Below are 15894 nucleotides of genomic sequence, written 5' to 3'. Positions count from 1 at the left end.
GAATATAGGCAATGCCATAAGCTGCGGGCTCTGAACCAATCAAAGTAAATAATTTAAAATTGTGCTGAAAAACCTAAGGAGCAGCTGGTAGTGAGACCAAAGGTCTAATAATGTGTTGAAGAAAATCAAATAAATTTCATGCCACGCTCTGAATAACCATATATGCATACATAAACAATAAGCGTGCTAAAAATCTTAAGATAATTCATAAACATGCATGCTGAAGCAATAATAATAATGTCCAATATAAATGATTTTCCAAACCAAATTTAAATGAAATGTCCATGAATCGCCACCAAAATCTTCCATCAACGTGAGTGATGAGAATCTTTGTCTGTTGGTGGTGGAAGACGCCATCTCACCTAGTCCACAATCTATTCACCAGAAGATTTTGACACCCGTTGCAGGTAGTCTGACCAAGGGCAGAATACCAGTAGGAGTATGCCTTCTGAAGAGAGACTGGTCTACAGCCCGATGAACTCCAACAATTGATCATATATTGAAAAAGAAGGGGCTTCCCCATTGTGTAATATGTCAAAAATTCCTTTTATTCCATACGAGGCATCGACCTAAAACAAGATAAAGAGTTTGCCCAATTCAAAACATGCAGGCAGGCTGTTTGCGTTCCACCTGCGTCCAACTAGCACACGTGACGTATCGCGAGCCCTACTTCCCGACACGTTTTGTCAGAAACGTCTGATGTTACTGACTAAACGCTAGGACCCCCAGCCCCCCCGTTTTACTTACCTGAACCCTCAAACTTGACCCGGCGGGGACACGCTGTTTCTCTGCCCGGGGTTCTCGGCTCTTCATTGGATAGATTGATAGCAGCACAGGGAGGGAGGAGCCACGAGAATTGCCCGGGGACCCCCAAAGAGCAGGTTCGGGGGTACTCTGTGCAAAAAGAGCTGCACAGTGGCGGTAAGTATGATACGTTTGGTTTTTGGGGGTTTTTTTTGTTGTTTTTTATAAGCTTTACCTTTTACAATCACTTTAAATGTCCATGAACCACCACCAAAATCTTCTATCAACGTGACTGATGAGAATCTTTGTGGACTGGGTGGGATAGATGGCGTCTTCCACCACCACCAGGCAAACAATTTACTCACCAGAAGAATTTGACACCCATTACAGGTAGTCAGACCAAGCACAGATACCAATCAGAGTATGCCTTCTGAAGAGACTGGTCCACGGCACGATAAACTCCAATGACTGATCATATATTTGATTTTCTTCAACGCTTAAGTGGGCTAAGCCTTGATGAAGGTGGGTGTTGACCCCGAAACACAGTGGTAAAAAAAAGTCCAAGTTGCTTTGATACCTTCTGATGAGTGATTCCTTATGATTCTTTACATGGATCAACAGTCTCTCTAGTTACCTGTTACATTGAGTCCACTTGGGTATTCCAATACCCGATGAAGCCGAAGTGCATTGACCTTAAAGCATGTTGATAAGTTATTCATTATTTCTTTAATGATTGGTAATATGGTCACAAAGAACAGCCAATACGTTTCGGGGATCAACGATCTCTCTGGTTACAATAAGTTCCACGTTAGATTTACAATACCCAGTGAAGCGGGAGTTTGTGGACTCACCAAAATACATTAGTAAGAGTCCAAGTTGCTTTAATTATTCGTATCGCATAGAGCAGCCAATGCATTTCAGAGGCCGTTGCACTCAACTTTCTTTAGGGCTTAGTTAGCATGAATCAGGTTTAGGTGGACTCATGGTAACAGGTAACCAGAGAGATGGTTGACTTCTGAAATGTGTTGGCTATTCTATATGATCATATTGCGAATCAATACTGTGACCTGGACACCTACCAATGCGTTTGGGGTGGAGGGGCTCACCTTTCCTCCACTTCGGAGCTTGCAAAGGTAAAGCATAATGCAGGCATTTCCAAAGTCCGGCCCGCGGGCCAATTGCGGCCCGCGGTTCGGTTTTGAACGGCCCGCCTGGTCTTTCTCAATTTTGTGTGCCGCGGGATCAGGGCTGTCAGATGAGCCGATCCCCGGCACTGTGAGAAGCTCCGTGAGCTTCAAAAGTGAAAGTAAAGTGTAGAGGATTGTGCTGTGCTCTCTGCTTCCCCCTACAGTGCAGTACCCGGCTGAATGTGGAAGCTGCAAAGGTACTGTACTATGCTACAAGCTAAATTAGTGTGAAAAAGGGCTTTATTCATGTGTGTGTGTGTGTGCACATGTCTGTGTGTGTATGCACATGTGTCTGTATGTGTGTGTGTGTGCACATGTGTCTGTATGTGTGTGTGCGCACATGTGTCTGTATGTATGTGTGCGCACATGTGTCTGTATGTATGTGTGTGCACATGTGTCTGTATGTATGTGTGTGCACATGTGTCTGTATGTATGTGTGTGCACATGTGTCTGTGTGTGTGTGCACATGTGTCTGTATGTGTGTGTGTGTGTGCACATGTGTCTGTATGTGTGTGTGTGTGTGTGCACATGTGTCTGTATGTGTGTGTGTGTGTGCACATGTGTGTGTGTGTGTGTGCACATGTGTCTGTATGTGTGTGTGTGTGTGCACATGTGTCTGTATGTGTGTGTGTGTGTGCACATGTGTCTGTATGTGTGTGTGTGTGCACATGTGTCTGTATGTGTGTGTGTGTGTGTGCACATGTGTCTGTGTGTGTGTGTGTGTGTGTGTGCACATGTGTCCGGATGTATGTGTGTGTGTGCACATGTGTCTGGATGTATGTGTGTGTGTGCACATGTGTCTGGATGTATGTGTGTGTGTGCACATGTGTCTGGATGCATGTCTGTACGTGCACATGTGTCTGGATGCATGTCTGTACGTGTGTGCATTTATGTCTGTATATCTGTATGTGTGTGCACATGTGTCTGTATGCATGTGTGTGTGCGCATGTGTCTGTATGCATGTGTGTGTGCGCATGTGTCTGTATGTGTGTGTGCGCATGTGTCTGTATGTATGTCTGTAGGTGTGTGTGTGTGTGTACGTATGCGTGTGTGCACATATGTATGTCTGTATGTGTGTGCATGTATGTCTGTATGTATGTGTATGCATGTGTGTGCGGCGTGCATTTGTCTGCAAGTGTGTGCATGTATCTGTGTGTATGTTACGTTTAATCCGGCCCCCCCCCCCCCCCATTCTTATACCATCAAAACTGCTTTTGTAGGGCTTGTGTGTAATATTAGCCAGGACTGCTGCTCCTCTGAAAAGCAATCCATGCACAGATCTCTTTTCAGAGGCATTTGAATGGCGGTAAAGAGGCATTATGTTGCCTCCTCACCACCTGTTTTAAGCCCATAAATGCAACATCTGTGTGGCTGCGTACTGTGTGTAGGGCAGCCCATTAATTTCAATGGACTTCCCTACTCACAAATGCAGGGAAAGAAGTTCCCGAGTTTTTTTTTTTTCTTTAATTGCACTGCACCAAAAGCACCCTACATTTTCCAATGTGTGGGGTACCATTAAGAATTAACGGTACCCCCTAAAGTGCAGAGCATTCGTCTGTGTGTTGGGAACGAGCGCGACAAAGGCAAGAGAATTCTTGTTGGGCCGTGTATTAGCGCTCGGATGGACACACTTAGACCGAATTTTCAATGGTTCAAAGAATGTCGGGCAAAATGGTCGGCCCTCACGCATGTTCACTTCATCAAATCTGGCCCTCTTTGAAAAAAGTTTGGACACCCCTGGCATAATGGACTACTATGCATTGCATAGTAGTCCATTATGTGTCACTTACGTGACACAGGAGCCAGCCAAGTCACCTCTGTCCCCTGTAGTCCAGCGCATCCATCTTCTCGGTGGGTCTCGCTGCTCCGCCGCTGTCATTCAGCGAAGCCGCAATGACGTCACACCCGTGCATGCGCACGGGAGCCGCCACTCGCGGCATATCGCCGTTGACAGCGGCGCGCTCAGTGCGCCTGCGCGCCACTGTCTATGGCGCATGCGCCGTAGACAGCAGTGCCTGTCTTTCGGCAAATATCTTCTTGGACCTACAGGTAAGCCTTAATCTAGGCTTACCTGTAGGTCAAAGTTGGTTGTAAGGGTTTACAACCACTTTAAGTAGACGCATTGTGATCAGTAACCAGAGAAATTAATAGCCGCCGAAAACATGTTGGCTGTCCTAGATGATCGCAGATCATTAAAGCAACGTGGATTCTTACCAAAACTTTTTGGGGGTCAACACACAAAGGCTTAGGTGGACTCAATGCAACAGGTAACCAGAGAAATCATTGATCCTAAAATGAAATGGATTTTCCTTGTAATCATATTACTAATCGCCTAAACTCTTACTAATCTCTCTGGTTATATGGAGACTATTTCAGCTCTCAACTATTTAAAGTCCAATTCCAGGGCTCGGGATTGTTGAGTGCTGAAGTGGACTCCATATAATAGGCAACCAGAGACATTTTTGACCCTCAAAACAGGTTGGATGTGCTAGATCAGCGCTCCAAACAGGTACAGGTAAGGCTGCCTTGTTGGGCACAGATAAAGTTGTTAATATTTATTTTTGTAACTTAATTCTGCATAAACCTTGTCATATCATGAGATAGTTTGAGGGTGTGTTTGGGGGCAGGGTAGGGATTGGGTGAGGCAACTGGGGGTGAGTAACCCTTAAGGCCTAGCTAGTAGCCCAGGAAAATTTGAACCCTGTTCTAGATGATCGTATTACAGATTCTTAAAGCAAACATTCTTACCAAAGCGTGAAAAGAGAAAGGGGGAAATTACAAGGCTGGAGGGTATCAAGCCCAGAGTTCACCTAAACTCTCACAATAATTTAAGCCCTCATAAAAGGGCGTTGCCCCCTTGAAACCTGTTGGTAAGAGTCCATGGTGCTTTAATAATTCATAAGATAGGACATCCTACTCATTTTGGTTTTATTTCCCTCTGATACTAACTCATCCAACGTGTTCTGGGTTTGTTTGTCCCTTGTACCCAATTTTTTGACATGTTCTTTAGTTCGGTATGTATTAACAATGGTGTACCGTTGTGTTGTGCAGGGAGGATGCAATCCTAGAATACCTGAAGATCGCTCAGGACCTGGAGATGTACGGAGTGAACTACTTTAGCATTAAGAATAAGAAGGGCTCAGAACTTTGGCTTGGAGTGGATGCCTTGGGGCTTAATATTTATGAACAGAATGACAGGTAATTATTACACAAGCGCACATATTCCTGCCAACATTTCCTGCAATACAATGTTTATTAGTAACAAAGGTTACTACTAGATTGTGTCCGGGGGGAGGACTTTAATTCCACAGAAGGAACCAAGAACATATATATATATTTTTTTGTCTATTTAACCACTTAAGGACCGCCGCATGTAATTATACGTCGGCAGAATGTCACGTACAAGCACACACCCGTACATGCTTGACTTCCAGCGGGTGGGGGGTCCGATCGGACCCCCACCTGCTGGCTGCGGCTGTCCATTTCGCTTCAGGAGCGATCCGGGATGAGGGGATGGCCGTTGGTTTCTGGCCATCCCCTCTCGATCGCTCCTGGCAAATGAGAAGCTTCCCCTGCCTGTGTAGTGTAAACACAGGCAGGGAGGAAATGATGTCACTCTCCTCGGGGCGGTCTTTTTGACCGGACTGCGAGGAAAGGACATAGTAAGTGCACCAATCGCTACACTGACACATAGGCACACAAATCGCCCCCCCCAGTCACAGTGTCACTGATTGCAGTGATCATTTATTTACTGATCACTGCATTTAGTGTCAGTTCTGACAGTAAAAAGTGTCAGGGCAGTTAGGTCCAGGGTAGCCCCCCCAATAAAGGTTTAACCCCCTGATTGCCCCTAGAGTTAACCCTTTCACCAGCGATCACCGTATAAGTGTCACTGGTGACGCTGGATAGCCAGTTATTTAGGTTCCCCGTCAGGTTTTTATATAGCGTCCGGGACCCCCATATACCACCTAATAAAGGTTTTAACCCCCTGATTGCCCCCAGGTAACCCTTTTCACCCCCTTTTGCCAGTGTCACTAAGCGATCGTTTTTCTGATCGCTGCATTAGTGTCACTGGTGCCGCTAGGTAGCTAGTTATTTTTTATGTTCACCGCCAGGTTTTTATAGCATTAGGTACCCCCATATACTACCCAATAAAGGTTTTAACCCCCTGATTGCCCCTAGAGTTAACCCTTTCACCAGCGATCACCATATAAGTGTCTGGCTGGTTAGCCAGTTAGTTATTTAGGTTCCCCGTCAGGTTTTTATATAGCGTCAGGGACCCCCATTACTACCTAATAAAGATTTTAACCCCCTGTTTGCCCCTAGTTAACCCTTTCACCAGTGATCACCGTATAAGTGTTACGGGTGACTCTGGTTAGTTTGCTTTTTATAGCATCAGGGCACCCACCCTTTATTACCCAATAAAGGTTTAACCCCCTGATCACCCGGCAGGTGATATCAATTAGGTTTTAGGGTCTGCATCGCCCCAGGCAGCGCTAGGTTAGTGCCAGTACCGCTAACACCCACGCACAAAGCATACACCTCCCGTAGTAGTATAGTATCTGAACAGATCAATATCTGATCTGATCAGATCTATACTAGCGTCCCCAGCAGTTTAGGGTTCCAAAAAAAAGCATTGTTAGTGGGATCAGCCCAGATACTTGCTAGCACCTGCGTTTTGCCCACCCAAGTGCAGTATCGATCGATCACTGTCACTTACAAAACACTAAACACATAACTGCAGCGTTCGCAGAGTGAGGCCTGATCCCTGCGATCGCTAACAGTTTTTTTTTGGTAGCGTTTTATATTTAAATCCTGAAGGCAGTGCTTGGTTTTCGGGGTTCAGTACACGGCTAGGCTCCCAAAAAGTCCCCCACATGTGGTATCCCCGTACTCGGGAGAAGCAGCAGAATTTATTTTGGGGTTCAATTCCACATATAACTATGGCATATGTGAGCAATATATCATTTAGTGACAACTTTTTGTAAACTTTTTTTTTTTTGTGTCATTATTCAATCACTTGGGACAAACAAAATATTCAATGGGCTCAACATGCCCCTCAGCAATTTCCTTGGGGTGTCTACTTTCCAAAATGGGGTCATTTGGGGGGGGGGGGGTTTGTACTGCCCTGCCATTTTAGCACCCCAAGAAATGAGATAGGCAGTCATAAATTAAAAGCTGTGTAAATTCCAGAAAATGTACTCTAGTTTGTAGACGCTATAACTTTTGCGCAAACCAACTAAAGACATGTGGCTGAATACATTTTGGCCTAAATGTATGACTAAAATTTAGTTTATTCGATTTTTCTTATAACAAAAAGTAGAAAATATCTTTTTTATTTTTTCAAAATTTTCTGTCTTTTTCCTTTAATATCGTAAAAAATAAAAATCGCAGAGGCAATCAAATACCATCAAAAGAAAGCTCTATTTGTGGGAAGGAAAGGACGCAAATTTCGTTTGGGTACAACATTGCATGACCGCGCAATTACCAGTTAAAGCAGTGCAGTGCGAAATTGTAAAAAGACCTCTGGTCCTTAGGCTGACAATTGGTCCGGGGCTTACCGTATATACTCGAGTATAGGCCGACCCGAATATAAGCCGAGGCCCCCAATTTACCCCCAAAAAAACTGGCAAACTTATTGACTCGTGTATAAGCCGAGGGTGAGACATGCCTGTCCATCCCTGTGTGTGTCCGTCCATCCCTGTGTGTCCGTCCATCCCTGTGTGTCCGTCCATCCCTGTGTGTCCGTCCATCCATCCCTGTGTGTGTGTGTGTCCATCCATCCATCCATCCCTGTGTGTGTGTGTGTCCATCCATCCATCCATCCCTGTGTGTGTGTGTCTCCATCCATCCATCCATCCCTGTGTGTGTGTGTCTCCATCCATCCATCCATCCCTGTGTGTGTGTGTCTCCATCCATCCATCCATCCCTGTGTGTGTGTGTATCCATCCATCCATCCATCCCTGTGTGTGTGTGTCTCCATCCATCCATCCATCCCTGTGTGTGTGTGTCCATGTGTGTGTGTGTGTGTGTGTCCAGCCTGCCTGTGTCCCGAGCCTTTTTTTTATTTTTTTATTTATTTTTTTTTTTTACTTTTATATTTTTAATACTTTTATATTACTTTTATATTTACTTTCCTTTTTTCCCTTTTGTAATCATATATTTTAATCACATATATTTTAATTTGTTAAAACGAGTGTGTCTTTTTTTTTGTTTGTTTGTTTTTTTTTTCCAATAAAAGATACTTCACTCTCTCAACAATTTTATATTTTCTAAAAGCGGAGGCTCTAGTGTGCTTTCTGGTTGCCTGACTCCCAGCATGCACCTGTAAACATGGATATGTTGCTCAAAAAGTACACCAACCGCTTTTGATCAGTTTTTTTTTTTTTTTTTAATCTATTTCAATGGGAGGGTTTTTTATTTATTTATTTTTTTTTGGGGCTTTTTTTTTTTTTGGTTTTTGTGTGCTTTTTAAACAGCGCACCAAAGATGCAGCCTGCTGGACTTTTCAAAATGTACCTGCAGTGCACCGATGTAAAGAGTTTCATAGGGTTTAAAGAGAAACATTTTTATTGCATCTTTCTTGTGCTTTTAGCAGTTTAAAAGTGCAACAAAAAACGCATCAGTGTGAACGGGCCCTAATTTATAAACATAGAGTGGAGTGGGTAACTAAAATAATGCATTATGCCCACTAGATGGGGCTGACGATTATAGTAAATAAGTATTTCCTGTGATCATTATCAGCTCCATCTAGTGGCCATATTGGGGTATTTTCCTGGCTTTTGGAGGGTTATACAAATCTCAAAATGCAAAATATTGATGGGTGGGCGTCAAGGAGAAGTGGGCATTTCTAAGCAGGCTGCATTTGTGTGAAGACCGCCAAATTTTATTGAAAGATCCATTGAAGGGTGGGCCAGGGATGGTCAAGCTGGGGAGGAAAGGGCTAGGTGATTTGAGGTCATCCAGCATGGAAATGAGACACATTTTATCCAACTGGCTGTAGCTTCTAATGCACATTGTGAGAAGCTCACAGTGTACAGTGAAATCAAAGTAAGCCATTTCAGTCCATGAGAGGAGCCGGTAAAACCGTGCAATACTGACGGGGCGGCTATTTTATATAGTTTAAAAATTCCATAGTGGGAAGACCAAACATTTCTAGAGGGTTCATGCCTTTTTACATTTTTTTTTTTTTTTTTTATATCTTTCTTTTCCAGATTGACACCTAAGATTGGTTTCCCATGGAGTGAAATAAGAAATATTTCATTTAACGACAAGAAATTTGTTATCAAACCCATCGACAAGAAGGCACCGGTAAGTGTAACAACGTTTTGTGTGTGTATGTTTTTATAGATGGATAGATATATCTCTATATTTTGTGTGTGTGTGTATATGTATGTATATGTGTATGTATGTGTGTGTGTATATGTGTATGTATGTGTGTGTGTGTGTGTGTGTGTGTGTGTGTATATATATATATATATATATATATATATATATATATATGTATATGTGATTATAAAAGAAACAACCGGGAGATTCAACCTTACTGACTATGTAACTTACCTTGCTACCAGCTCCAATACTCTCCTCCCCTGTCTCCAATGCTATGGGTGGTTCCTCTGCGTCGTCATGTACAATGCAGGTCTAGTAACCCTGCATTGTACCTGGGAGATCAAGGGCTGTTGTATGGACCTTGTTGGAGCCTAGACTGCATGAGCAGATAACCCCCTGCAATGTGGAGGTCTGACCTGCAAGGGTAAATTTTTGTCCAGTTCCTGGAGTTGGGCTTTAAATGTTGGCAGCAGTCAGAGAATACTGGACTAGTATTCTTCAAAATTACTACCCTGGTGAAGGGAGTGTTGACACGTGTTGGGATTTCTCTTCTGACCTTATGTCACGTGCAATAAAGACCTACTGGACTAGTGTAACTTTTGTAACAATAATGGAAATTGAAGCATCAAACCACTAGGAGGTACGCATACAACTTTATTCCAGAAAAACTCTGGAGGACATTCCAAAAGGTATCCAACACGTTTCACCAGCTGCTAAGGTCTGAGCTTGCAATCACAGTGGAAGTGAAAATAACGGTCCAGTTCACTTATAGTCGAGTCGCATTGTGTTTAATCCAAGCCCTAATGAAGGGGTGCTTATGGGGTGCCAAAACTTATTGATTACCTTTTTGGATTTTCCCCTTGACTTATGTTGGAATAAAGATGGATCTGGACCTCTCGGCAGTGGTGCTTCACTTTACATTTTTTTTTACATTGTACTGCAAGATACGAAGACCAGGGAGATTCTACTGTGTGTAGAAGCTGCCTGCCCAGGAATCAGAACATTTACATCGACATCAATGCTTTAAGATTGCAATACCACAGTGAGGTAACCCTACAGTTTCAGCTCTATTTTTTCACATTCCTTGTAGTTTTGTGGTGCTCATCCTTTCTAAGTTCTTCAACATTTTGGTCAGTCTACTGTATCTGTCCCAGACTGACCAAATTGTTGTCTATTTCCATGTGATGGGCAGTAATGCCAGATAATGTACTAAGCTAATTAGATGGCAGAATACGAATTTTGAGGCTCGTCCCTAAATGTTCTCACCTCGGCCGTGTCCAGTTCATCTTTCAAACCATAAGTCATGTTTTTTGTTTCAGGACTTTGTGTTCTACGCTCCACGATTACGCATCAACAAGAGAATCTTGGCCCTCTGCATGGGCAACCATGAGCTGTACATGCGCCGCAGGAAGCCAGACACCATTGAAGTGCAGCAGATGAAAGCTCAAGCAAGGGAAGAGAAGCACCAGAAACAGATGGAGAGGTAACAGGAAGTTTCTTAATCCAGATTAAATCTTCTAGCTCTACTCAAAAGTGACTGAAACCATGGGGTCTCATTTTGGAGAATCCATGTTTGCAGAAGAGACCTTCAACAGTAAGAGGGGTCTCTTAAAGGGGTCCACTTTGTTTTATGTGGAGAGCTGGTTACAGAAGAGACCTTTTAACAATAAGAGAATTGCTTGAAAAGATAGGGTGCCTGTCACCGTGAGATTACACCATCCCCTTAGTCATGGTCAATCTTAGTGGTTGGTGGCCAAACCTGGGCACTACAACATGGGAAGAGGTTGAATGCCCCACCATACATCAGGTTAATCTTAATGGTGTTCCTCTCTTTAAACAAAGAGTTATACATATTTCTTCAAATAAGTGAACAAAACAATGGGAGTAGCATTTTGGAGAAACTATGATTGCACATGAGACCACCTACAGTAGTTGGAGTCTCGTAAAGGGGTCCACTTTCTGTGTTTAGAGTCCCCGTTAACCTTGCAATTACACTATTCCCTTTGCCATGGTCAAGCCTGGTGGTTGGTGGCCAAACCTAGTCACTGCGACGTGGGAGAAGGTCACGTGCCCCACTAGACCTTTTATAGTAAATCCTAAAGCTTTTGCTTTCTTGAAACAGAGTGATGCCGATTTTCTCACACAAGTGACCAGAAACATGGGGTCTCATTTTGGAGAATCCATGGTTGCAAAAGAGGCCTTCAACAATAAGAGGAGAAATGCTTGAAATGATCATCAATATTAATCTTAGAGGTTGTAGCCAAACCTGAGAACTGCAATACATGCCCCACCATCATCTATATTCATTCTTAAAGCGGTAGTAAACCCGCAATTTTTTATTTTTTTTTTAAACCTGCAAAGCAAAATGCATAATGAGCTAGTATGCACCGCATACTAGCTCATTATGAAATACTTACCTTAGAACGAGGCCCCGACATCTGGCCCGATCCACGCTGAGGGAGCCGACATGCTCCCTCGGCGTCTCTTCCGGGTATCGCGGCTCCGGCGCTGTGAGTGGCCGGAGCCGCGATATCGTCACTCCCGCGCATGCGCGCGGGAGATTTCAGTCCGGCCGCACGAGCGCTGCCGGATTTTCACGGAGAGAACCCCCTTGTGCGCATGCGCCGCTGCAGTCAGCGGCGCATACCGAGGGGAATATCTCCTAAACCGTACAGGTTTAGGAGATATTATTTTTACCTACAGGTAAGCCTTATTATAGGCTTTCCTGTAGGTAAAAGTTAAAAAATCGACCATACTACCACTTTAAAAGAATCCATGGTTGCACAAGAGACTTTCTGTATTATAAGGAGTCTCTTAAAAGAATCTGCTTTTCTTTTTAAAGTGATGAACTTCTTGAAATTATAAATACCCTGTCCTGTTGAGCTGACCTCATCCCCCTCATTGCGGTCAAGCTTAGTGGTTGGTGGCCAAACCTCAACTACATTATGGGAGGAGGTCACATGCCCCACTAGGTATGAACGCTTTGGCTGTCTTGTAATACACTGCTGAGGTCTGTGGAAAGCTATGCTTGATGTGCTGTTTTTGGCAAGATTTGGATGCCTATCTAAAATAGAAGCCCATCTGTTTATCTTATATGTCCAAAAAATTCTTGAAAGTTTAGTATTTGGATTCTGGCACTGTAAAATATTGAACAATGATGCTGCGTGGTGAATGGTCTGGAGACCTTTTCTAGTTTGATGTGACGTGAAAATGAAAGCAACCTTGTTTTGAAGACTGCAAGCTCGGGGAGGTGGAGTATAAGGGGCCTTTATGAAGAAAAGACCTGTCCAGCAACCAATCCCACGCTCTAGAAGTCCTATGATGGCTAGTTATGTTGGATCGTTGGTCAGCCCAATAAGAAGTTAGGAGCTCACTGGACTTATAGCAGATCAGCATGTATTTGTGTGTGGTATATAGCATTTTTAAGTAGCTAAAAGATGGGAAAAAGTACTGGTGAGATCAGAGGCCTCACAAGCATCTAATCTTCACTCAATGGAAGATGAGCCTGTTGAAGAATCTTCAGGATCTGACAACCTTCTGCCAGTGGCATTACCACCGTAGGGGATTGGCGATGTGACGTGTGAGCATTAAAGCAACCCTTTTCCTCAGACTGGAAGCTTGTGGGGATAAAAGGAGCCTTCATGAAGAAAACACATGTCCAACCACCAATCCATGCTCTTGAAGTGGTATGATGGCTGAAAATGTTCTAGTTGTGTTGGATCGTCAGTTCCCCATGGTGATAAAACCACTGAACCAGACCAGAGTGTGGTGGCAAGACCAACTGACCCCTATTGTGTTCTATGGTCACATATTGGCTGACAGAAGACACCACAGAGCTGATGGGGACCCACCATCTAGAGGTTCTCAGATACTAAAGATTATTCAATAGGCTTATCTGTGAGTGAAGACTAGAAGCATGTGTGGCCTTTGATCTCCCCAGTACACCTTTCCCCATGTTTTTTCTTTAAAAATGCTACAAAATACTTGATCTACTAGAAATCCAGCAAGCTCCTAACTTCCTATTAGGTTGACAACACCATGCCTCTGCCATAGTGGAATCCCAAGTAGTGTGGTCAGCCCTGCGTGCTGAATCTCAAAAGCTTTCCTCAACCCTGGCCCTCTTTCCCTACGTGCATATATTGAATTCTATCCCAACAAAACAAAGCTGTTGTCACTCCCAAGATATAGGTACACCCCCAAAACTATGTCTCCCAAGAGCCCATTTCCGACACAATGTGGGCAACACACTGTGTCCAAAAAGGGCTCTTGGGACATGTAGTTCTGGGGGTATGCCTATATCAACAGGACCATATTAGCCCTTTGTGTCATTTCCACCTATTTCTATTCTTCTATAGGTCCAGGGAAGTTCTCCTCTACTAAAGTTGTTTATCACTTGATTTTTTTTTTTCATCCTTTTTTCCCCCAAGAGCCTTGTTGGAAAATGAGAAGAAGAAGAGAGAAATTGCAGAAAAAGAGAAGGAAAAGATTGAGCGCGAAAAGGAGGAACTGATGGAGAGGCTACGACAGATCGAGGACCAGACCAGAAAAGCCCAAGAAGGTATCTGCTCTGACTAATTGGTCTATTACCACTGTAGAACCAACACAAAAGGCATGGCGTGCCGCTCCAGCTTCCTGTCAGTCCAAGTCCGCAAACAGCCACTGAAATGTGCAGGCTAGGAAGGAGCTTGTCTCAACTCAGTATTTGCAAACAAGGGAAACGCATAGGTAACAGTAGTGTAAGCAGCCTCAGACCAGACTCTATCCAGGCCATGACCCCGACATGTTTCGTCATGACTACTGTTGCCTATGGGTCTTGTTGGATGTATGGTACCTGCAATGATGCATTTCCCTTCTTATCTTCTTACACTGTATTGTTCCTTGTGAAAATATGCTAAATGTTGCCCTGGCTATGTAGACCATAATTGAGGCTTCTGTCCATCCAGTCTTGAGATTTGCACAGCCCTATCTGGCCAGGGAGGAGAACTGACTTCTGCTCTGCTGCATTTGAGCAACACTTGCAGGTCTTGCCTTGTCTTTACCTAAAATCTGTGATTTATCAGCAAAAAGAGAAGTAGACTGATGAGCCTGATCACTCCGCTCTGTCCACCTATCAGCATGTTCCTTAATAGCACATGAGCACTGTAAAACACCTGATTGGCTCCAAGTCCTGCTTTTTCCTTTACCATTCCACTGTACAGAAACAAAGGCTCATACCAGGTCAAATGCAGGTATGGAGGAGTATTCGACTCCACCAGGGTGCCACTCAGTACAAAGGAAGGCCATAGCCCTGAGAAGAAGCATAATTGTGAGACGGGGACAGAGAACTGGCACCCTTTAACCACCTCCCGCCCGCTGTATTGTCAATTGATCGGTGTGCGGTGGCACACTCATTCTGGGATGACGTCCTATAACGTTGTCCCACTCTCTCCACACTTGCACGTCGATTGATGGTGTACCCTGTCCTTAGGACACGCCGCGTCACCGATCTCAGTAAATAGCCGATGAGGAGGCTCTTTACCCATATGATCATCTGTGTCCAATCACTGCCAATCCCATGTAAACAAGGAAGTGCCAGTTATTGGCATTCCTTTCCTCACACTGACAGCGGCATTTCCTCACAGGAGAGACCTGTACAGGTAATCGGGGCACCAAAAGAGAGCTTGAAAATTATTTTAAAAAAAAAGTGATTGCGTACAGCATTGCATGACTGCACAATTTTGTCATTCAGAGTGCCAAAGCTGAAAATTGGCCTGGGCAGGAAGGGAGTAAAAGTGCCCAGTAGGCAAGTAGTTGATGGGAAATGTCTGAGTAAAGGGCCTTCATTGCAGGATCTTCACAGATTACTTTAATGAAAAACTCCAGATTGAAAATTATTTGTTTCCTGTTGCACAGAGTTGGAGGAGCAGACCCGGAAAGCCCTGGAATTGGAGGATGAAAGGAGAAAAGCACAGGAGGAGGCCGAAAGACTTGCAAGAGAACGGCAGGCCGCTGAGGAGGCCAAGGAGGCCCTTCTGAAACAGTCACAAGACCAGCAGAAGAATCAGGAGCAGCTTGTAAGTTGTATCTCCACTTGACCTTGAGGACTTGGTTATACTTGCGTGCTGTGGCAAGCCATGGTCAAACCCACAGGTTACCATGGGGCGCTAACAATGCCGCTTTATGCATTTTTCATAGATCTTGATTATGGTCACCTGCCGATTAGGCACAATCCAAGACAGCTAAAAGGGGTTGTAAAGGCAGAAGATGCATTAAGATAAAAAGTCTTTTGTGTGTAGCAGCCACCTAGCACCCCCTAATATTTACCCGTGCCCCATCTTTATCCAGCGATGTCCCGGCTGTCCAAAACTCTCCCTCCCATAGCTGTCAATCAGTCAGTCAGCCAATCAGGAGAGAGAGAGGGGTCGGGCCGCAGCTCCATGTCTGGATGGACATAAGAAGCTGTGGTTTGATTCATGCCATACATGGAACAAAATTCGATCTATCTATGGCAGTTCCTATCCATGCCGCTTTATGCATTCACCTATCTCCAAAGATCTTCATTACGGTCACCTGCCGACTTGGCACAATCCACAGATAGCTTAAAGGGGTTGTAAACCCTTGTGCATAGGATGCATTAAGGTGAAAAAACACC

General features: G+C 44.1%; 1 protein-coding gene across 3 annotated transcripts in view; it reads left to right on the top strand.

The window, feature by feature from the left end:
* The window catches only part of LOC143942767 (moesin), a 191876-nt gene that overhangs the window by 156973 nt on the left and 19009 nt on the right, over positions 1-15894 (top strand). For all 3 annotated transcript variants that reach the window (XM_077464264.1, XM_077464195.1, XM_077464336.1), the window contains exons 6-10: positions 4983-5129; positions 9146-9242; positions 10583-10746; positions 13691-13821; positions 15156-15316. In XM_077464264.1, coding sequence (XP_077320390.1) covers positions 4983-5129; positions 9146-9242; positions 10583-10746; positions 13691-13821; positions 15156-15316 — 700 coding nt within the window. The remainder of the gene's footprint in view (positions 1-4982; positions 5130-9145; positions 9243-10582; positions 10747-13690; positions 13822-15155; positions 15317-15894) is intronic.

This window comes from Lithobates pipiens, unplaced genomic scaffold (genome assembly GCF_037356315.1).
Source record: "Lithobates pipiens isolate NorthernLeopardFrog02 unplaced genomic scaffold, aLitPip1_a1.2 Scaffold_1, whole genome shotgun sequence".
Taxonomy (NCBI): Eukaryota; Metazoa; Chordata; class Amphibia; order Anura; family Ranidae; genus Lithobates; species Lithobates pipiens.
Note: the sequence above shows the minus strand (reverse complement) of the source record. Positions and strands in the feature narration are given on the sequence as shown.